Source organism: Phalaenopsis equestris, unplaced genomic scaffold, assembly GCF_001263595.1.
Source record: "Phalaenopsis equestris unplaced genomic scaffold, ASM126359v1 Scaffold000468, whole genome shotgun sequence".
In the NCBI taxonomy this organism is placed as follows: domain Eukaryota; kingdom Viridiplantae; phylum Streptophyta; class Magnoliopsida; order Asparagales; family Orchidaceae; genus Phalaenopsis; species Phalaenopsis equestris.
Genome location: NW_018164909.1, coordinates 1258249 through 1282313, shown reverse-complemented (window position 1 = coordinate 1282313; position 24065 = coordinate 1258249). Strand labels below are relative to the sequence as shown.

The 24065-nt window shown below is 36.1% G+C and overlaps 1 protein-coding gene across 1 annotated transcript in view; it reads left to right on the top strand.

Annotated features, from left to right (window-relative positions):
• The window catches only part of LOC110027919 (long-chain-fatty-acid--[acyl-carrier-protein] ligase AEE15, chloroplastic-like), a 131990-nt gene that overhangs the window by 90451 nt on the left and 17474 nt on the right, over window positions 1-24065 (top strand). Inside the window, exons 7-12 of the mRNA XM_020729565.1 lie at window positions 9336-9485; window positions 9742-9809; window positions 18864-18969; window positions 19162-19320; window positions 19448-19501; window positions 19571-19651. Of these exons, the coding sequence (XP_020585224.1) occupies window positions 9336-9485; window positions 9742-9809; window positions 18864-18969; window positions 19162-19320; window positions 19448-19501; window positions 19571-19651 (618 nt within the window). The remainder of the gene's footprint in view (window positions 1-9335; window positions 9486-9741; window positions 9810-18863; window positions 18970-19161; window positions 19321-19447; window positions 19502-19570; window positions 19652-24065) is intronic.

Below are 24065 nucleotides of genomic sequence, written 5' to 3'. Positions count from 1 at the left end.
TTAATATCTCAAAATTCTCCAAACCAATTCATCCAAAAAGGGTTATCTTTAGAATTAATATTTGCATTTAGTTATAGTTACTATCTTTACATTTAACACTTGCATTTAGGAGTAGTTGCTAGATAAAACATCATTTTAAATGACATTCCAAACTAAGGACTAATAGTAGTAGACTAGAATTTGACTAAGGACCTCTTACCTCGCTTCCCTGTGGGATCGATAAACGGGACTCAACTAAAACCCTGTATTACTTGAGCGATACGTATACTTGCATTTGAAATTGTGACTTTACAAAATTATTATAAATATATAATTCTGGGTTCATAAATTCTTGCATATATAAAGTCGCTGTCAGTAACCCACAAAGAAGACGAGTCGACTATCCATGGAAGAACTACAACAGATCCGAAGGTCGATGCATAAAGCATAATGTCAATGAGTGGTAACCCATAAAGTGGGCAAGTCAATTTTCAAAGGAAGGATTGCCATAGACCCGAAGGTCGACACATATAACGTAAACACATGCTTTATATATCTTAGGTCTAGGATGGATTCTCCTTAAGAGCCATCTTCCCTATCCCGTCTTTTTAAATATTTTCTTTTTTGGTCTAAGTAGACATCATCAATCTTGTCCGGGTGTTAAGAAAATATTATTGTCTTTTTGAGATGTCTTTAAATCGACTACTACTTTATTAACGATCTTAATGTCTCTTAACAATTCTCTAAATCATAATACCAAAAGGTTCTTATTAAGAGAATTTTGGTATTTAAATAATCAGAAGAATTTTTGTTTCGCTACTTCTAATTTTCCGCTCACCTTAAGTCCTTCTCAGAATTGTAGTCAGTTTTGATTCTGAAGTCTTTCACACTTTTGTTTTTCCTGTGAATTATTATTTCTGGTTGAGAATTTTTTTTAAGAGTTATTTTCTTATATCAATCCTCTTCTGATTTATGAGTTTCAAATTGCTTTGAATATTTATCCTCAACATAGTATGATACATTTATTGTTAAGCTTCAATTAGCTTAGTCGAATGAACATTTAGATGATTTAAATGAACTTTTAGAGACTACTCACATTTTAATGACACCGCGCCAATCATTCTGAGACTTTCCTAGGTTTTAGGAGAAATTTTGTTAAAGAGAAGGATTCAGTCATCAAGACAATTCGAATCTCCCAGATCATGATAATTTGTAAATCCCACGAAGGTGCATAAATGGCATAGTTAAATCCATCCACAGTCATAGGCTCCACCTTGGGGTGGATCTAAGACAAGATCGATTGGGGGCATGAATCCTTCTAGAATCGTCTCAACGAATTCCCTAATTGGAGCTAAAGCATTAAGATACGGAGGGTTAGGAAGCTTCTTAGCCCATCGCCTTTTGGTTCAGATGGATATACCCCAGTTAGATAAGTAGAGGTCTAACCGATAACATCTGATATCGAGGTATTCTGACGGGTCATGGACCAGTTAGGTGAGTGAATTACTATAATTGATGCAACATGATATTTTGACAAGGTGATCAAAATCAACCGAGTCAAACAAGATATCAATGAGATTGGATAAACGAGATGATCCAACCCGTAAGGATGCTCTCTTGGCAAGAACATATGCACGAGTTTTGAATGTTCGTATTGGGTGAGGCACCAAATTTCAGCCAGGTAGCTAAAAGCTTGATGTAGCCTGACCAAATCCTTCGCTATATAGCGAGGTTGCTTGGAAGCGAGGTGCTCTCATCAAGAACTAGGCAAAGAGGCAATGTGTTTCAATTGATCGAGGCACCCTCAAGTGATCAAGGAAGCGATACACATAAGAGGAAGCCAAAATATTTTCTTTTATTTCATCATAAATAGTACATAACGTGTTTGAAAGAATATGAATCTCTGCTGAACTTGCATTTATATTTAAATAAAAGAAAATACATCATCGATAATATCTATAGAAGGCATGATTGGAATGACGCAACATCTTTGGCTTTTCCTCATCCTAGAGGCTTCTCCAAGTATTGCTTCAGTATCTCGACCTCTCCAGCTTTGTAGCGTGCGTCAAAATAAACCATGAACATGTGATAGTCCTCGAGCACGTGTCCCAGGTGCCCATGGTAATGATAGTAGTTGGGCTCACCGGGTCTCTCCAATTCATTAGTCCTCCTTGCTGGATGAAGCTGCATCCCCTGTTTAATCAGGTTCTCAAAGATTTGCTTAAGGCATTCCCACTTGAAAGGATATACTGGGTTTATTCTTCTCAAAAGTATGGGCTTTCCACTTCTGAGGAGATGGCCGAGCTTGCTCTGTAGACAGGACATGCTTTTCCAACTTGCTATCAACTGTAAGCTAGGCTTTCCTCCCTCCTTCATGAAGGACCCACAATAGGAGGCTTCTTACTTTTGGCTTTGTTATGAGTATTTTTAAATACCTAAGCTTCTATCGTGTCTCACAGACCAACTATTTTTCCAACAATACTCTGGAAGTCTTGCTTAGCGTCATCTTATCCAAGGCAGACGTGAGGCCTTTAATTTTGCCCATAAGGAGTGTAACAACACGCTTCTCTTGAAGTGGAGGCTCGCATCTCATGCTTAGATTGTGCCAAAGAACAACAAACTCCAACAAGGTTTCGTTGGGCCTTCGGTGAGTTGACCTCAAATCTCAAGTCCTCCTCCTTAAGGAGATCACCGAGAATGTCAACATGATTCCCGGATAAATTATCCTCAGGATCGATCTCGGGCTCTCTCTCTGGGTTAGTCTGAGGTGGTTCTGAAACATGATCAACTTGAGAGATAACCTTCTCTGGGATCAAATCTACAGACTCCGAAGTTGGAGCTAGAACCTAAAGAGGTGCAGTGGTAGGAGTCTTCCTGATCCATTGTCTCTTGAGCAAAACTGGACAATAGTCCTTTCTTATATACTTATTTTAAAATAAAGAAGGTGAGTATCGACAGGGACATACCTCAGACTTCACTCGATCATCAAAAGATACATGCATTTTATCTCTACTGAAAGAAGATGAGCAATAAGCAAAGATTTCTCTTTTTGTTACTTTTGAAAGATGTGGTTACAACCGGTTGTGCGGACAGAGCCGCTACTACAACACTAGTAATAGGAACAGAACCAAGCTCTTGTACATCCTCATTGAGCGCTATGTTCAGAGCCTTTTGAGGCTCCTGGGCGGGCTTGATGGCCTAGACCATGGACCATAAATTCCCAGTCATCACAGCTGATTGGCGGGCGGACCCTAGTCTCCTACCACGTGGACCTCATGGGTAGGGGAAGTAGATGACTTGCTCCATGACTCCCTCGGATTTGTTAGAATTTTGAGCTAGGAACTTCTCTCTAGAAACTAGACCCTTTCCCCTCAGGGAGGAAATTGCTCCCACAATCTCCTTCGTCAGAAGTCTTGTGTTGGCGCGATATATCTGGAGAACTAGCTTGAAGTGGCTCGCGCCTAGAGGAGGGGTATGCTTTCTGGCTATCCTGGCAGCGACGTGGTCCTCGCAACCAGAAAGAACAGAACAATGATTCTTGGTCATTGGAATGTGGGATTCCTCTTAAGTTAGGACTGGAAGAGGTGTAGACACATGAGCTATATCCTGTTGCTGGGACCACAACAACCTGTTTCAAGTCTCCCGGGCTCTCCTGCCCATTCTCAGAGCTGGTGAAGCCTCAGAGGGACCCAGAACGACGGGAGCTGGGACAACAACTGGATCAAGAGCAATAGCTACAGAGCTGTCGGGTGAATCTACTACAGTGGGATAAGATATCCTTAAGAACACGGAGGACTCCATGACAGTTGGAAGAAAATAGACGCACCTTGCGGCACGTCACTACCGGGCGCCGGCCTTTTCTTCGTAGAAGGGTCGCGCTGACATGAGCCACCGTGGCGGGGGAAACCTCATGTGCGCGACTCCTCTTTTTGGGAGGAGGGCACAAAGTGGATGCCTGAGCGGGCATGGGATTACCGAGGGTAATCCGAGCTTGATGCTCAAATGACCGAAGGTTATGTTACCCTCAAGAGCAGAGAAAATACTAGGAGAGAAAAAAACAATGTTTCCCCCATTAGTGATTGTGCCAACCTTTTCACTTTCCATTTCTGTCAAGCAAGAAGAGACATTGATCAAACTTCAAAGAAAAAGTTTCAAAAAAGCAATAAAAATATACAACAACATCGATGCTTGCGACAGTGCATCAATTGAAATGCTTAGGGTAAAAGAAAGAATAAAATAGTGCCGAGTTTTTAACTATGGAAACTGACATGTAGATGTGAAACTCAACGTCTAAAAAGTCACAAATAGTGACGATACGAAGGAAGGAACTAGGTCACAAAAATGTATGCAGGACTCCTAAAATGGAGAGAGACTCTTCTCCAGCATAGTTGCTAATCTGTTTCAGCTCTTTTTATAAAAGCAAAGTCATCGACCTATCTAATTATCGTCTTAAGATTCTATTTTCTAAGGAGTCCTCTTACTTGAATCATCAGAACGATTCTGAGGGATTAGGAAAGAAGGAATTAAGACGTAGACTAGGCAGACAAATTTAGAAAGAACCTGGAGAGCTTTTGTGAAGTAAACTCGTGCGATATGTCAAGGGTGTACATCCAAACAGGATCAAATCAAAACACTTTGAACCAAATATCCATGAAAGAATATTTTTGTAAGCTATTTAAGTAATAATAAAACCAAATTTGTATTTGCCTTTGGTTAATTACATTTTAGGCGGTGCCTAAGAATACTCTCGATTAAAGGAATCATGTTTACATTTAAGTGACAACTAGTAAAGGGTGTCACAAAAGATGATTGTTTCACAAAAGCATCTTGATGCTTTCAACGGGCAGAGAGTGAGTCTCTCACGATCCCATACAGATGACTGTTTGGATTTGTAGGTTTTCATCAAAGTGGGTGGGTTTTGCTCAAAGTGGGTAGGTTTTGCTCTTTAGATTTGTAGCGGGAACGCGAAGCACCTAATTCTATATGGCTTTTCTTTAGCACAAGATCCTTAACCTAATGCCTCTAACATCCACACCTAGGGGCTTTAAGAAAGAAAGAGCAAGAGCTTTTACGCGGTGGTTGCTCAAAGCATCCTCTTTAGTTGTCCACGCTCCGACGTTACTAGGAAAAAGCTCTTCTTCCCCCTTAGGAGAGTTGACACTCTCATACTTAGGAAAGATGAAGCTCTCCTCTCTTCCACAACGCAACTTCTCCAAGGAAACTCCCTCACACACTCAAAGAATGGTGGAGAAAGAAGAAAAAGACGAGGGTGAAGTGGTTTTAGAAGCTCCCTACTTTTCTTGCTCAAGAACTCTCCAACCCAGGAAAGACTAGCCTCTAAGAAATCTTCTTCAAGGAAGAAGATGACTCCGACTCTCAAGAAGACAGGAGAAGAAAAGGCTCTCCCCCAAAAACCAAACCAGATCCCTAGGAGAAGCCAAAAGGAAGAAGTAACCAAACCCCCATGCATATCCTCACTTAAGCCAAGGAGTTTTCGATTTTTAGCTGCCTTGGGGGGAGTTCCGAGTGGAAATCCCGAGAAAAATCGGGAGTAGAAACTAGTCAGGCGCCTAAGCGCCGGATGGGGCGGCTACTTTCTGCGCAAGCGCCGGATGTCTTGGGTTTAAGACACTGCCCACCCCCTCCTCAGGTGTTTACATTTTAAGCTCTCAGGTCGATATCAACATTTTGGAGCAGATCTGGTAGCCTAGACGTCAGAATTGACACTTAGGCGTCGGGGAATTGGCGCCCGGGGCTGGGCGCTTACTTTCCAGGCTCTTGGTTTTGAGCTATTTGGGGCTGTTTCAGGTGCCTAGGGGCTTGAGATTATCGAGCCCCTTCTTTTTGCTGAAATCTTCCGTTGAAGAATTTTGGCGATCCATAAGCTATGAGGATTAAATATGATTGAAATATAGTCCCATAACTTAAAAATAAGGTTTTTCATATGCATTACATCCAGAACTTCGATGTTGATGAGCGCCCCCAATTATTACCTCGCGTGGTGTCCTGAAACCTGATCTTTTCAACTTTATAACAGGAGGGTTTCGTGTAGTCCTCGAGCTACGAGATGTTACGTATGCACATTACACGCTCCTAAAACATTCAAAAGAGCGTCCGAACTTTTGTGACATCACAAGTTGACACCAACAATGCTCATAGGGATAATGCAAGAATTGGCTCACAGTACGTACTACATAGTAAATATCAGGGCGAGTATGGGCGAGGTAAATGTGTTTTCCTACATGTCATTGGTAGTAAATCGTGTTCACAGGAGCTGCTAACATGAACTAATTTCTTATTGGGTTCCATTGTGAGAACTATTGATTTGCATAGGAGAAGATTATTTCATGTCAATAAATCTTGCCTTCTGTACACATTTTCTTCTTTAGAATTCATTTTATGCAACTTGTTAAATCTTAAAAATAGTAAAACACAATGATGAGTTATCAAAAAATGACCTATGAGTAATCACACTTCTAAAATACAATAAGCCAAGGAAAAGAAAATAATATGGATGCAGGTTCATAACTCACTATAGAAGATGTTGCAATAATCTAATATATGTGTCCATGATAATTATTCAATGAAAATAACTTAAAATTCGATATTCATTAGCTTTAACTGTACTCTTTAATGTTTAATGATTAACTTTACTCTTACTCCATGCTATTAATATTCACATCTGTCTTAGAATCAACGTTAAAACAAAACTTAATACACCTCTAGCGGATATTATCTCATTGACACATCATTCCGTAATTTAAATTATACAATTGTTTGAGTTGGAAATATGCATGCTTGCCCTTGACCGATATTATCTTATCGGCAGAACAATTAGTGATCTAAATATCACAATTGTTCATGGTGATAGGATGACATCTACCCGTGCGCGTACACTAGCGTCTCTTGTCTATACCATAAGGGGGTGAACTTTTCTTTCGATGCTCATACAATATTTATATATGCACTTCATTTTTTTTGATATCATTTATTTTTTTTATGAAACACTTTACCTCTATCTGCTGATGAATAAATGCAATCTTACAAAAAATATAAGTCATAATATAAACTGATATATCTATATTTAAAGATCAAGTACTAATGTGACATGTATATCTGGTCAATGCAATAAGCGAATTTATACATCTCTACTAGAACATTAAGATCATATAATAATCTGATATTTTTCTAAAATAAAACATTATGCAACTATTAAGACAACAATGTTTAACATGCATTCCTCATGACTAATGATATGAATAATTATATATGATTTTTTCGTTGATACAACTTATAATAGTGCAATTTGTAAGCAAGAATATATTTACAATAACTTAAAAAACATAATTATTCACCTCAGCCTTTTGATTATTAATGTAGCCACTTAATTATTGTTGTCCTCTATTTAGTGTCTAAAAATGCAAAATATAACATTTTGTCAACTTCATTATTTCTCTTATTCAAATTTTTTAAGTAATTTTCCATTACACATTATATTTTAGATATTAACATATCTTCTAAATTAAAAGACATGTAAATGGAACTTACCACAATTAAATTTATTTGATTGCCCCTTCCTTGATCACCTCTCCCGATTATATTTTTAAAATTCTTATTTAATTAAACCTAATATTAATATTTTAATAATTAAACATATATATTAAATTCACAATTAATATGCTAAAACCCTCGAATCTTTTTTGATTCGTTCAGTTCCTAACTCATATCGCAAGCGTGGCGGGACAGATCATTGGCTCTGTCTTCGGCTCTTCCGCTGTCACACGAAGGACAAAATATTGTATCAGGACTCCGCACATAGAGTTATGTGCGGAGTCTAATGACGACACATGACAGAAAAAAAATAAAATCTGTCCGGTAACACAAGAGAATATTTCTCTCGTGTTATTCAATGTTATTGTGTGTTATTAAGATGTTATTGTGTGTTATTCAATTATTATTAATGTATTATTATATTATTATAATATCTAGAATATTCTCATAACACAATAATAATACGGTAGAATATTCCCATGTGTTAGCCGGATTTTTTTTTTATTTTTATTTTTATTTTTTATTAAAGCTACGCTCGGCTCAGATCCACCTGCCCCCTTTGCACAAAACTCGTAGGTCGACAGTGCCACCTCAAACATGAACGTGCAGGCCGATCGTGACTGTCCTAAAGTTTCGTTAACCTCTCCTGCTCGATAATGTCTCCCGCACAAAACCAACACACGACGACGTCTTCCTTCTCACAAGGCGCAGTCAATATACATTTCTCTCATTTGAAACGCAGATGTGGCTCCTTCCTTCTTCTTTGATGCCACTCGAATCTGTACACTTGCCCTAGACACACGTAAGCCTCATTCCCTTCTGTTCGAAACCCTCGCTCCTCTTGCTCCTCGCTTTTTGTTGTCTCTGTCGTTCTTATTCACTGGGTTTGATTCGAATGAGGCGTTCATCTCTTCATGCACAAGAAAGTTATTTATTTATTTTTAAACACAGTTATTGCAAGTTCTTAGTAACCACAGTTAGTGCTCATATTTTCAAGCACCAGACTTCATAAGATTGCAAAAAATAGCTGCACTCAAGTTAACAGTGTATAGCTAACTCTTGTGTGGCTATTTGATGGAGCTGGACGAAACCTCTACCTAATGCTAAGTCTGAGTGGGTGGATTCACAACATAGTAGCGTTAGACATCCTGTTTTCTAGAGATATTTCATCTGACTGGCATATTTCCTGTCAGGAATGTAGCGCAATTTGTCATTCATATTTTTCTTGGAAAATCTAAATTGTTGCTGGCCCTATTTAGCTTGTGCCCTTCCAAAAGTACTAATCTATCAAAACGATAGCGTAGTCACCCAGTTTGTATGCTAATAAGGTACTTAACATGTTGGTTTAGATTGTCCTCTCATAGAAAGCTGCAAATTCAAATATTCAGTAGAATGACAGCTTAAGAATGCATTGGTAATCCAATCATTGAATTAACCTAACGATAGTGACCAAAAATATCTTTAAAAACTTCTAGTAAAATCAACTCACTTCGATCTACCCCCATCAGCAGATGGTTGTTTGTGAAAATGCTCCTTATTAGGAGGGATAAATCGATTAACAACAAGTTTAATATGGCATGCAACACCCACATTATGATAGCAAGCTCTAGTAGGCTCGTCCAAGAAATTGTTTTAGTACCAAAACTTGATCACCCTTTTGACCAATGATGGAGAAATGCCCTCAAAGTTGAATATGGAGGTACACATGGTCTTATAAAATCTTATTTAACTTGGTATTCTAGCACATTATTTAATTGGTTGTTTAAACAATGTTTCTTATTTTTATTAATTTAATTTTTTTTTAGATAATGAACTTTGGGGTGATTGTACCTACTGTACCTGGAGATAGGTTTTTAAGCATGCTTCCATCATGGCATGCTTACGAGCGTGTTGTTGAGTACGTGACATTTACTTATGGGATTGAGCAGGTTTACACAAATGTGAAAAAATTGAAGGTACTTTATTTGAAAACTTCATCTTGCTTTTTTGTATTCTGCCTGATCATCAAATGTCTTTTAATTATTAAAAAACAAAGATTGAAATTATCTCTTTGTTTTTGATATTATAAAAATATCCAGATGATTTAATAACTGGAAAAATGCATTATGGTTTTTGATGTTCTACTGAATCTTTCTCGATGAACAAGATGTGTGAGAGAGACATTGTGATCACTTTCTGAGAGTTTATCATAACTAGAACTTACTGTGACAGGATGATCTGAAGCAGTATTCGCCACAGTATCTAATTTCAGTTCCCCTGGTTTATGAGATTCTCTACAGGTTAGCATTATTCATATTAACCATATGTATTGAATTTACTTTTAACTTAATTTATTTTACTTGTTAGATTCTCAAAAATATCACCTGTTGATTATTTAATATTTCTTACTTCAATTTTTTTTTCACTTTTATGTTCTATATCAACAAAAGTAGGCTACAATTGATTTTTCATATTGTTAGTTATGAAATATTCATTGAAACATTTATGTATAATAGTGACATAATAGTTTTATTTTTATAGAATGACAATCGCTTATTACATGACATTTAGATTATGTTAGAATGACATTTATGCACTACGAGGTAAATATAAAGTATTTCATAAGACAATAATTTATGTTATTAAGAATTAAAAAAAATATGAATACTTCTATGTGCTAATAAGAGGAGCTCACTCCCTTGTAGTATTGGCTAGAGATGAAAATGTACATGCACAAATAAATATTTTGCTACCATCTAAGACAATAATGAAATTTAAAGCATGAATTCTTGTATCGATGAGAATATATCAGTCAGGGATGAGTAGATACCTTTCCACCTCAGACTATAGCAGACCTAATCTGCACTATGCAGGCGGGGTATTTATTGGCGAGGGGTACATTGGGTTATGTTGAGACTATGCTTCTGAATTGGATGTACATATTGAGAGTAAGAAATGTATTAAAAATTTAAAGATTAAACTTTTAAAAAGAAAACAAAGTTTAATGAATATAGAAATTTTAGTTTTTTTATATGAGAGTATGCCTTTAATATTATTATATAAATTTTATAACATAAAAGGCAAGACCAGCATATATATTGCCTTTTTTTATTAAATTACTGTAATTTAAAAGTGCAATCACTCCACTGAGTTTTTTTAGATAATTAATTACATTGTTTTAATATTTTTAGGCAAAAATGAAGAATAGAGCGAAATATTTATAAAACATATGGGCAAATAAGATAAATTTAATAAGTTTAATCTAAATTTATTTCATGTGGTGACTTCTTCATTTATTTTTTGAATGATTAGTTGTAGTGATAGAAAATAAAAGTTGAAAGGTTTTAATTTCGCCGTTATGAGCATTTATACATCCATATCTATATATATGAGTGTTTGTGCGTGCATATTATGATTATCTGTGTGTGTGTGTGTTATTGGATTCCCAACAATTAAATAAATATTAATTATTTATAATATTACTAATTTTTAAATAGTAAGTATAAATATTAGTCGAGATAAAAAGAAAGAAAAATTAAAGTAGGTTTTGTGGGGTTTAAATAATAACTTAAAGTAAGTTATGCAAGCCAACTTGGCCAAGTGGTTGAGAGCTTTATCTTTCAAATAAGTGGCCTTTGGTTTAAGGTTTTGTATATGCGGGGTCCGTGTAATTAATGTTCTGTGGGTGAAAAAAAAAAGAAAAGCAAACTTAAAGTAAGGTAGATAAATAGAAATTATACTTGATGAAAAGAAATATTTCAAATAATTATACTGTGTATGTGTCTTATCTTTCAATTTAAGTATCTCATAGGAATCTTTAATTTGTAGGGTGAAGATTGATGACAAAATCGAGGAATAGGATTGGTACATTAAGAATTTAGGTGAGTATCCTTATTTCTAAATTATGTTAATAATATTATGTCTCTCTATAAATCAAATGCGCCAGACAATACTATTATTGCTAGATTGCACATTGTATGTTTTTTTATGATTGATCTATTTTATAAGCTGTATTGGCATTCAAATCTTTAAGCATGTTCAAATTTATTATTGTATATACAGTTTATCATAAAATATATTGTATGATATGAAACAGTGAATTATATTATGGAAGCTTTTGTGTTTGATATCTTAGTATTTTGGATGAAATTTTCAGAAGGTAGATTTGATCGTCGAGATTCGAGGTTTTCCATAGGTACAAACCCTTATCATTGATTACCCCTCCTGATAATAGAAAACACTTTTGATTAAGTTTAGTCATTTAGCATTGAATATTCAATATATAGTAGCAACAAATATAAAATATTAGATTATAAAATTTTATACCTTGAGTTGAAAGCGAATAATGAGGGGCTTGATAGCGAACCTAATCAAGATATCATAATTCTGTCATCTCGGGTCATCGTGGTTTCTGATCTATTTAGTTAGAGGGGGCAGTCGAACCCACCTTACGAAAAAATTCTTGTCAACAGCCATGAGTTATGTCATCCAAAAGATTATTGTAGATTTGAGGTTGATTTTAGCCTAAGGCGACAAATTTTAGCCTATATTAGTTAACATAAGGATTTATGCCAATCAATTATGCCATTATTTTTCAATCTAAAGGATAAAAAGTTGTTAGGGAATATACGGACTGCAGCTTCGACAGTAATATAATCGTTTCATTTGATGACAACCACTCAGTCAGAGGGTTCTGGTCATAACCGTTAATTTTTGTGGAGTCTTTGGGCAAGTCGTGTGGATAAAGGACTTGGGCCACGTTCTTGCTTTCGTGAAATTATTTTGAGTGTGAATATAATGATTTGACATTGCTCTTTGTGAGTTGAAATCAATCAAAAGTTTATCACTACTGATAAACTATTGTGGAGGTTAAGTGAGATTTGCTTTAGGTCTTTTAGGTTATTATTTTTTTAACTTGAATATTTTTTGTACTTTGAAAAACTTGATTTAAAAATTGACTCATCCGATTGAAATCTTGTATCAACTTGTTTTTCATCGAAGAATTGGATATTTGAAGCCTTTATGTTTGAAGTTCATCTGAAATTCATTAGTCTAATAACTTAGCATATTTGTCCTATCAACTTCAGTCATAACAAGGAGGATGATCATATTAGGTGATTTAGACATGTAATTTTATTTTGATATTATTGAAATTACTACACTCCTCGACTCCCTTCCTTACGAGGAGGATGATTAGACTAATTGGGTGGGAATTGCAACCTTACCTTATAGACAAGTCGACCCAATTGAGAGCGTGTATAGCTCAACTAACTTGGATTTGATTTTTAAAACATGAGGATTCTTCAAATTAGAATAATCATAGATTTTTCAAGAGAATTTTTCATTTATTCTTTAACGCACGCAACATTCTGAAGTTGTTTAAATTTAAATACATATTTAATTTGGTGTAGACATGCGAGTTTACTTTGTTAATGTACATGCATCTTGATGCCTTTGCTTGTTGTAATTACATCAATTTTGACACACTTATAAGATGTGATTGCGTAATCTGTGTTCTTGCAACATATAATTTAATATTTGACACATCTATATTATACAAATACAAATTATCAAGTAATTAAAAGTCTTTTGAGATTATACATTGAAGTTGAAAAATAGCTTAAAGTAATACCAGAGTTAGCCTAAACAATAATAGAAAAACAAATATTATTAATTAAAAAATCAAATAAATGGTTATAACCAAGCACACATTGAAATGGAAAAGAATAACACAACAATGACTTATATTAGGGTTTGATCCGTGGTTGGTTGAGGTTGGTTAGGTGGTACGAATGTTGTAGGAGGTGGCTAGAATGGGGTGGATGAAGAAAGGCAGCGAGAAGGGGTGGCTAGAAAGGTGGTGGTGACCGAAAAAAGCAAGGGGGGTTGGATAGCAGGTCAGTAGCGACAGAGGGTGGTAATGATTTTTGGAAGGGCTCTGGACTGCTGAAAACAACCAGGGGAGGGCTGGATAGCAGGTCGGCAGTGGTAAAGAGAGGTACAGACGAATGGCGGGGTTGCAATAACGATCTCGGACGGTTGCACAGCAGTAAACAAATAGTTTGTTTTCTTGGTGGCGACAGCTAGGAACGACGTTTGGCAGCGATATAAGGAGATTGTGAAAGGGTAGAGGTGTCTATGCTAGGTAAGAAAAAGGGTAGAGCTACAAGTAAAGAACCTTTATGGAGAGGATGGTTGCAGCGGTGACAACGACGACGGTGACAGTGGAGTTAAGATTGCAGAGGTTGAGGAGAGTCGAGGATAATCACCACCTCAGACGAGATATAACATGAGCACCACTCGCGGTCGAATTTAGCCTTAGAAGGGAATACCTGAACGCTGAAGACACCGTCCTGATAGCAACAAAATCAAAACTCTCTAAACTCTAATACAACACAAGTATATGAAAGGACTAGAAAAGAATGAAAGGAAAGGAGGAAACAGTTAAAATTTGAAAGCAATAAAAAAAAAACAGTTGCTCGATTTGGCTTTGTGCCATTCATGTTAGCTGATCGTGCGCACGGTCTTAGTGTCGCGGGAAACCCCGCAGGAGCACTGGACTCCCGCTTCAGTGTGAGAAATGCTTCCACGTTGGTCAACCGGGTTTGGGAGAGTTTCAAGCTCATATGTCAAAGCTTCGAGCTACTTGCATTGCAGTGTGAGATTAGCCATGTTGAAGGAGGTGGAGCTGCTGTAACTTTTCGGTAAGTGAATCTTTTAGATTTTCTTCCAATACACATTCTAATAAAATTAGTATCTATTATATTTTGACACAATCTGAGCTGAAGCTGTGTATAGATATATATTCTATTGAAGTAACTCTCGATTCATTAAATCCGTGACTTGTTTCTCTCACTTTCATAGTTGACTCAATGTATCTGATAACAAAGCCTGCAAGGAGGAATGAACTCTGAAACGAAATCTATGACAGACTAGACCACACTGAAGTATAACAGCTCATGAGTGGTCTCTTCTTCTCTGAATAGACTAAGATCCCATTGCAGAATTTTCTTTCCCACCAAGCTCCTAACTCAATTCCTAGAGCTACAATTCATCTCTCCTGTGTCTATGGGTATACTATTGAACTGAAGTTAATATTCGAATGATCCTATTTAGCCTTGTAGAATTAGCTCATAAGTTTCTCATTTTTGACATGTACCTCCCTCAATAAGGGCTACTCGGGAAGTAGATTATATATTTGAACGATCTGAAATTCTTTTATCTTGGATTGCCCTATGTCTAGTATGGACTCCTCAAACTCATGGTCTTTTTGGACTTTCAATGTCAATCCTGCGGTTGCGCTTCTCAACGACTGCAAAATGGTTGTTATTCCATACTTTGCATGAAAGCCCATTATCTCATACTCACTGCTTTCTAGCACAACTAAGGTTAATTCAGTTGGAGTCTCTCCCTAGGGCTCAGTTGGAAGTCTCTTCCTCTTCTATTGGAAGTTGAGAATCGTTTTGGAAATCATCTTCTTCTCCTTGATCAATATTTATTTCTTTAACTGCTCCTGATCAGTGAAAGATATTATTCTCGTAGTTGTGTAGTTTGATTTAATATACCTAAATTTGTGGCATTTAAAGCACTTTTTGCCTGGGATGGATTTGAGAATGCGGATTGGTTCTACCTTTTCCCCGCTTGAAATTAGTTTCTGGCTGTAAATTGAGGCAGTCCTTTGGTGATGTTGCCTCCGCTTTTAAAGCTAGTTTTTGAACTTTCTGTCTTAATGAATTAGTAGGTACTAGCACTACAACTCTAATTTTATCTTGAACCAGGTAGTAATTTTATTTTTTCCGTCTTGTTTTCAAAAAATCTTCAAGTTCTACCAAACAGATGCACAATTCCTTAACTTGTTGGTGGTTAGTTTTGTCATTGCGTTCAGTGGGATGTCTTGGTACTCAAAGACACATTCTAATGTCCAAAGCCACCCGATGAACTCGTTTGCAGCTATGTTACTGTCAAAATATGACAAATTAACCTTTACTTCCAAATATTAGCTTCTATAATATTTCATGCCAAATCTTCGTGGTTGTGGTTCTTAATTTAGGAGATCGAATAGAATTTGTGTGATCGCTCTGGATGGTCTCCTCTCGAAGGGGGTGAGCCTCTATTGCATTTGGAGGGTTTCCCACTGCATATTCTCTCTAAAAATCTATTGGACATCTTTTTTGTGGATTTCTCATAAACGTATCATTTCTTTCCCCTTGATCAGGCTTTCGACTGATGTATCCTCAGTGAAATGACTAGGTTTTGGGTTTGAGTTGTTGGGAGAAGGTGTATATGGGTTGTGTAGGTTGGGAAAAATTGTTTTGAATGACCGGTTTGGAAAATCAACAAAGAGAAGAGTTTTGGGTAGATTTTAGGGTTGGGTATTGGTGGCTGATAGAAATCGTTTGATATGACTAGGGTTAGGCTAACTATGATATCAAATGATATCAGAGTTACCCAAAACAACAGTAGAAAATTAAATATTCTTATTGGAAAAGTCAAATAGGTAATTGCAACCAAACACACATTAAAATGGGAAATAACAACGCAAGATAGACTCATTCTAGGGTTTGATTTGTGGGTAGTGGAATTTGATTAGGTGGTTCAGATGTAGTGGGAGGTGGTTGGAATCGGGTGGATGATTGGTAGCAAGTTGAGGTGGCTGGAAATATGGTGGTGGTTGAAAACAACAAGGGTGGGCTGAATAGGAGGTCGATAGCGATATTAAGCGGAAAAAAACGGTTAGAAGGGTTGATGATTGATCAAACAACTAGCGATAGGGCTGAACAATAGGTCGGCAGTGGCAGAGTGCGGTAAGGATGGTTGGCGGGGCTGCGACAGTGATGCCAGGCGGCTGGACAGTAGGAAGACAATAGGTTTGCTCTTTCTGGACGGTGACAACGAGGAACAACGATTGACAATGATGCAGGGAGGTTGTGGAAGGGTAGGGATGGTTGTGCTGGTATGAAGAAGGGTTGCGCTGTAGGGAGACAACAAGGTTGCTATTTTTGGGGAGAGGGATGATTGCAACAGTGATGACGAAGACGAAGACAACAGAGATAAGGCTATAGAGGATGGGGAGAGTCGAGGATAATCAACACTTCAGAAGAGATACAACAAGAGCACCACCCGCTGTCAGATACAACCCTGGTAGCGAAAACTTGGACACAGACGGCAGTCCTGACAAAAAACACAAGAAAAACTCCCCTTTAAACCTTAATACAACACATATATAGGAATTGACTAGTAAGTCATGAAAGGAAAAGATGAAACTTGCTAAAATTTTAAAGGAATAAAAAACAAGCCCGCTCGGCTCTGTTTTATGCCGTTCGCATAGTCACAGGGTTGCAGGAAAATCCACGTGGGTGCTAGACGCCTGCATCATTGTTGTTAAGCACTCCGATGTCACATAGTTTGAAAGTACAATTGATAGCAAGAATCTTAAAATATTTTTGTATGAATTTTATGATATTTACCTCCAAATCAAACTCTAGCTCAAGACTTATCATCACCCAAACCTTTTAAAAGTGTATGTGAATATTAGAGCTTTTGTAATAGATATAAGATTTCTTGTTGAGTTTTCAAAAGACCACATTCTGTTCATTGGTGAAAGTATACTGTTAAGCCTTTATTTTGGCATTTTAAAATGCCATTTATGTAACTTTGCTCCAATTTGATATTAATTCATTTTGCAAGCTACAATATTCTGTATTTGAATTAAATTTAACAAAACCCAATTGATTCAATTACAAGAGCTTCAACTTGAAAAAGCCCAAGTTTAAATTAAATATTTTCAACCCTGGGAGTCTAAGTTTGAAAAGCCCAAATTTAAATATTTTTGTAAGTTTAAAAGATTCAAAATTTTGAGTCATTTTAACAAGTTTAAATAGTCCAAAATCTCAAGTTAATTGCAAGTCGAAATTGACACGAAGTTTTGGCATCCTTCTGGTATCTACCCGCGTTGTGAGGCATCAAGGAGAATTCCAACCTGTCTAACTATCTATAAGACGAGTTGGTCAGGGCCTTGAGATAATACGGTCGGGGAGTAAAATAAAATACTTTAACCCATGATTTATAAGACACAGTAGGCCTTCAAATTACTTGCAATAAGCAAAACACAAGCACATATTTTTCGAATAGGTACTTTACTTTTCGTGAAGGATACTTCTATGGACAAATATTTGAGTTTCCCAAGACGAGCACTTAATTTTTTTGAACGGTACACCGAAGGCTTTCGACATTTGTATGAAGCAATCCCACTGCAAATTTCTTGACTGGCTCTAGTCGTGATTATGTCGTGGGTGAAGTAGGCAAACAAGAGAAGAAATGGAAGCACAAGCTTTTGCGGCCGGAGAAGTGGAAGTGGTGCTTGATTTTAGACTTTGGCTTGGGTAAGAAAACTTCGAGTTAGGATGTAGCGGAAGAAGAGAATAAGTTTAGAGGCTGTGCCTTAGGTTCTGCTCGAAGAAAGCAGTGGAGAAGGCATCGTATGGCTTTTGGCTGCAGCTAGAGCAGGAGAAAGATGGGAAATTCAGAGGTCTTTGAACACGCGATCTCGTGGTTGGCTTCTCAACTAGCTCGATTCACAATTGTATGCCTTGAATTGGGAAGTAGGGTTGTCATTGTGCGAGAAAGGAGATTGGTGGCTTTAGTGTGGTCGAAGCGAACGACGAAAGAATGAGAGCTTCTGCGAGTGTCTAGAATGGGAAAGATGAACAGGAGTTGGAGACGGCTAGGATGCGTAACCAGAACAACGAGAGAACAACAAGAATAGAGGGGTCTTGTGAATAGGGGAATGAGGGAGTTATGGGAGCGAGACCTGTGAATGAGGGGGATGACTGTTTTGTGGTTCGAACACACAAGAATAGATGGAATTTCACGCGAACAATTATTGCTTGTTAATAAGTGGGAGTAGGTTTATGGGAAATAATTTAGAATGCCAAGAAGCTCAAATTTAATTTTAATATTTAGTTTAATTAAACCTAATTAATAGCATTAATAATCTCTAATTATTTTTTTAACATTAGTAAGTATGAATTATATATAATGTTTATATGTGCATGTTGGCTGATAGATTTTACTCTTTTTGATATTTGTTGTGGAAATCAAGCACCGCTTCCACCCATCAACTGTGCATGTACTGAAAAATGATATTCATATTGATATGACTTAGTTGGTATATCTTTATACGGCCTTTCAATGATTGATGTAGATGTTAATATCCAACTCACTTTTTTGTTTTTACACAAAACCGCATGCTTTATTCATAGTCAACTTGAGACAAACTAACTCCTCTGTATGGTCAACTTCAAGCTACTTTCTTTTTCTTTATCGACTATTGAGGTCGCTATTTCTCTTTGCAGTTCTATCAAAAATCAATTATCTTCAAGCTCTGCTGCTCGGAAGTTTGTTGCACTGTCACTTATCAGGATCAGTCTTCTATACATGGATGCAAAGAGGATTTATGAGGTTTGTTGCTTTTGCATTTGATTTGAATATCAAATATTTAGCAGCATGTATATTCTTAGAGAACTTTGTACTTTAAATGTCACCGCTTAGAATTTTCAATAATATTGCTTTCTTGTTTCTCTAATTCATTGTCAGAAGTAAAATAATTTATTTGAATTTATCATCTCTTATTGCTTTTTTGAATTGGTGAAGGGCAAAGTACTAACAATGACAAAAAATCAACAATCGCCTGCTGTTGCTTTATTCTACAATTTATGGGGAAGAGTTGTTGCTGCCATTTTGTGGCCATTCCATATCCTGGGGATGAAGCTAGTCTATAATAAAATTCACTCAGCAATTGGAATCTCAAAAGTAATGCTTGTATTTTATTTTATTTATTTTTTTGGGGGGTTGGGATGAGAAAATTCTGTTCGTCTAGTGTAATGTTTTGCGGCTCCTTAATTGAATAAATTTCAGTGCTTTGCATTTGTTGTTTCAGGCTGGTATAAGTGGTGGTGGGAGTTTGCCATTGCATATTGACAAATTTTTTGAGGTTAAAATGTTTATATCTTCCGTGGATTTCCATGAATCTTCTCAAGCTGATTCGTTTTGTACTTTTTAGGCTATTGGTGTGAAGCTGCAAAATGGTTATGGTCTTACAGAGACCTCCCCTATAGTCGCTTGTCGAAGTCCTTACAACAATGTAAGTGGTTTTGCTTAAGAGTGCTTGCTTGGTTGTTTTTTTAGAGAATTAATATTGCTTAAAGCATCTATACATGCTTGAATTCCATTTTTTTATGAATTATTTTGGGGTATTTTTCTTAGTTTAAGTATTATTTCTTTCTTGGTTTTTGAGAGACAAAATAAACTGTAAACAAATTAGCTTTACAGGTGTAATAACTGAAAATTTTTAAAATAATAATAGAAAATAGATAAATGAAAGGGCTGTTTGAATTGATATCTCCACAGTTAAATGCTTAAGAGACGAAAGCCTCTTTAAACCTGTAGAAATTCAGAATAGCAGAGAGAGCGAGAGTGGGAGACTGAGAGGAAGGAAGAAACGACATTAAAGGAGACGAGGAAAGAAGAAGAAGGAGAAAGGAGCAGATTTAAGTCTAGTGCCACCGTCATGCGCGAAGGTAGCAGAGTGGTTCACAACCTATTCTTCTGCACTTGCGAGAAGTCAGACTGAGCAACTATTGAAGGAGGAAGGAGAGGCGCTGTTTTAGGTGCCACAACGCAACTATTGAAGGAGGAAGGAGAGGCGCTGTTTTAAAAATCACTCTTCGTCAAAACCAGAGAAGGGTCGAAGCATTGTTGCTTCTCATGTAACGACGTTGTTCAGCCAAGGAAGGCGATACTGAGCCACAATTCTTGTGCTAGGGATTTTCGAACCCTAGCCAAGCGAAATCAAAGAGGAAGAGGAAGTAGTTAAGAGGAGTCGAACTCATGCACAATATGTTGGAGTTGAGCCGAGGTTGAACGAAGATGGAAAGGGAGGCGGCTCGTGGGCGTGCAGGTGAAGGCAACCAACTAAAACTTTTTAGGTTAGGGTCAATTTTAATTTTCAATTTTTTTAAATTAAATAAATCTTTAAGGACTAATGCTTGTTTATTAGATTATAACAAAACACTTTAATTGTAGAACTTTTCGTAAAATTGGGAGGCTAAATTATTGATTTCGTACAATTTGGAGAAGGTAAATGTCTGTGTTTTATTTCTATTGAGTAAATAATTGGTAATATAATTGCTTATGTGAAGGTTAATTTAATCAGGAATTGAATGCTGATAAATTCTTAGGATTTGAGAAAGAGATGAATCAAGACATTAAAAGAAGATTAAGTTGGATATTTATAGGGTTTAAGTATTAATTGTATAAATCAATTTAATTAAAGGTTTCGTTAATTTAATATCAATAATTTTATGAATTAACTTTAGTGACTTTAATTTGACAGAGGTGAATGAAAGGGCGAGAGATCAAAATATGTTTGTGTAAGAGAAAATAAAGTGAAAAGATAAGTATTTTAATGTCTCTCAAAGGTTAAGGTGAGTAATTTCACATTATGTGTATTAAATTAATATTTTATTTAAAAAAGAATTGCATTATTGTCTTAGAAATATCTATTTTGTTGGTTATATGCATATTAAAAGTTAAATAATCTTTGAAATGAAAATAAATGAAATAAGAAAAAGTATTATTGTTCAATGATTAATGAATAACATAAAAAAAGAAATGAAATATAATGAATTAAGTCAATCAAGATATACTCTCTTAAGATATCAGCTGGGACACTATTGTACCTGTGCACGAAGAAGAAAATGAAATTGATAAATGCGTACTTTCAAATGCAAAATTTTGAGTGTACTCACGCAACTTTTTGAGGATAAATTTGTGTATAATGGAATAGACAAATCCCATTTGTTAAAATAAAATGAAAGAGCATGCCTGGAAAAGAAGCTACATGAGAAAAAAAAACAAGAAATTCAATTGAAATATCCTTTTTTATTCAAGTAAATTTAAAAATTTTAAGGACAAATTTTTTATGAGGTGAGAGCTGTAACACCTAGTTTTGCCAATTTTGTTAAAATAGATAAAATTTTAGCAATTTTAAAGTATACCCTAAAGTTTGTCTCTCTCTGGATTCGATCGAATCAATGTTATAAAATATTATACGTCAAATCGATCAATTTGATATATAGCACCAAGTATGAATTTTTAACAAATGAGAAGATATAAAATAATTAAGTTATAAGTTTAATTTTCATTAAGTAACCCCCTAATCCTGCTTCATCACTGTAGCAGCCAAACCTTTCTTCATACATAGCAGCACATGTAACGTTATGTGGATTGAATGGCTAGGGAATTAAGTGGACATTAGATAAATGCCACATTCTTCCCATTCCCTCTCCCTGTACTTTGGTTTCGCGGCTCTAGAGAGTTTAGTGATCCCATAATGTAGCTTAGCGGGATCGAGCGCAAGCAGGCATTCTGCTGAGAGTTAAAATCCACTATTTGAAGTTTTAGGGAGAAAACTCTCTTTTATGATAATCTATACATTCCTATCATACGTTTTCATTTTGACATTTGCTATAAGTTCACGTATTCCATGTTTTTCATATCGCTATAGTTTTGCTGAAACAATCATGTGATTGGCGAGCTGATAGCTACGATCTCCAATAAGTCTATTTCACGAGTTTGGGAAATGTTGGGGAAAGGAAGAAGAGGGAATGAAGCAGGTAAGAGTTCAGGAGACATATTTATGTCGAAAATCCCATTCGTTGTAAGTTAAATCAAGACAATCATATTTGGGATTAAATTAAGATTTGAATTATGAATTTCATAAATTTTTAAGAGATTGTGAATTTCAAGTTGTTTACATTAGGTGGTGAGCTTATAGAAATTTTTTGTAGAATTGCTCTGTTAGTTCATGTGAAATAATCTTGTGCTAACTTATGAATAACTCTCTTTATGTTTCCATCTTATTATGTGTTTGACACTTACATGTGAAATTTTTTGCATATTATTTATGTATACATGCATATATTGTATGAATGCGAACTTTATTTGTCACTTACAATACACATGATGTTATTATGTTATGAGCTGATGAACATGTTTTTATATCGTTGCTTGCATGCATTCATTTACTATGATTATTGCATATGATATGTAAAATACCTATGATGAATACTTGTTACAGAAGTTATGATTTAAAAAAAAAACACAAGTGATGTTATAAGTTGGTTATTACATGAATGCTTATAAATACGGATAATAGAGAAAATGGGATTCCCGAGTCAATATTTTGACAAAATACGAAGCTCCGAGAATTGTTGGGATTAGATGGGGACGAAATGTGGGGAACCATTAGTACTAGAGGCTTTTATAACTGCTATGTTGAGGGGTCCGCCTTTATCAATAGATAATGTAGCTTTCAGGTTGGGTGACTTTCCAATGATATGAAAATTGTTGAGGGCTATAAAATTACAAGTGACATTTGCATGATTAGGCTGATGATTCTTGTGAATATGCTTATGATTATACATAAATGAATGACATATTTATGTATGACATGTTTTATAGAACAGTCATGATTCATTATATTACATGTGTTTTATTTTACATGTTTTATACAATTGCATGTTGTGATATATGTTGTGGACATGTACAAAAGATATATGACTATGCACGTTATTTCTTTTCCGTATATAAAATCTTTAAATCATGATGCTAGTTTTTAGAAAGTAACGACTTCATACATTTTTTGCTAATAAGATCAAGTCTACGATGTTAAAGATCTGCATCACTCTTTATTCTATCTACATTAATGGATTTGGACTTCTCATTGATCATTTAAAGAGTACCTTCAATGTTGTCCCGAGCCATCACCATTGCCTCTCTGGTCATATTCACTAATCACCTGTGAAAATAGTCACATACCTTGACATTGTAAGTTGGCTCATCGAGATCTTTTTTTTTTTTTTTTTTTGAGCTTCCAGACTGTTCCAATAGGTAACCTGATATCTACATTACCATTGCCAACAATAAGTATTGTTATATTTCAAATACACATTTTTAGATCACTCTCAGTGTAGTTTTTAAATATCTATTTGTTATGACACACTGTTGACCTCATTTTTGTGAGGTCTTAGTCTCCTACTCCCAGAACTCATAATCTAGTCTTAGGAGTTCCTGGTTGACCATTCTAGCGGACTAGTAATGGAGCCCACCTCCCGTAGAACTTCAAGCCACTTCTTGACTCATTTTTGTGAAGAACTCGCATGAGTGTTTCCAAGCACTCAACTTCTAGTTGCAAGGGCTAAGGATCAACATGCAGAGGGCCCGAAAATGAGTTCCTATAGGATCAAACAGCCTTAGGTGAACCCTTTGTGACTCGATTACTCGCTAACGACGCACTTCACGCACTCACTGCATCACACACGACTTTGACTTGAATTGACTCGCCCGTCGGCGAACTCGTCCGGACGACCCCGGATGACGAAACAGACTGCGCCGACGCATCCGGAACGTCAACTTTAGCTAGGAAGGACACCCATATTGCTAGGGTTATATGCGCGCACAAATGACACAAATATCGATGCACATTTTTTTTTTAA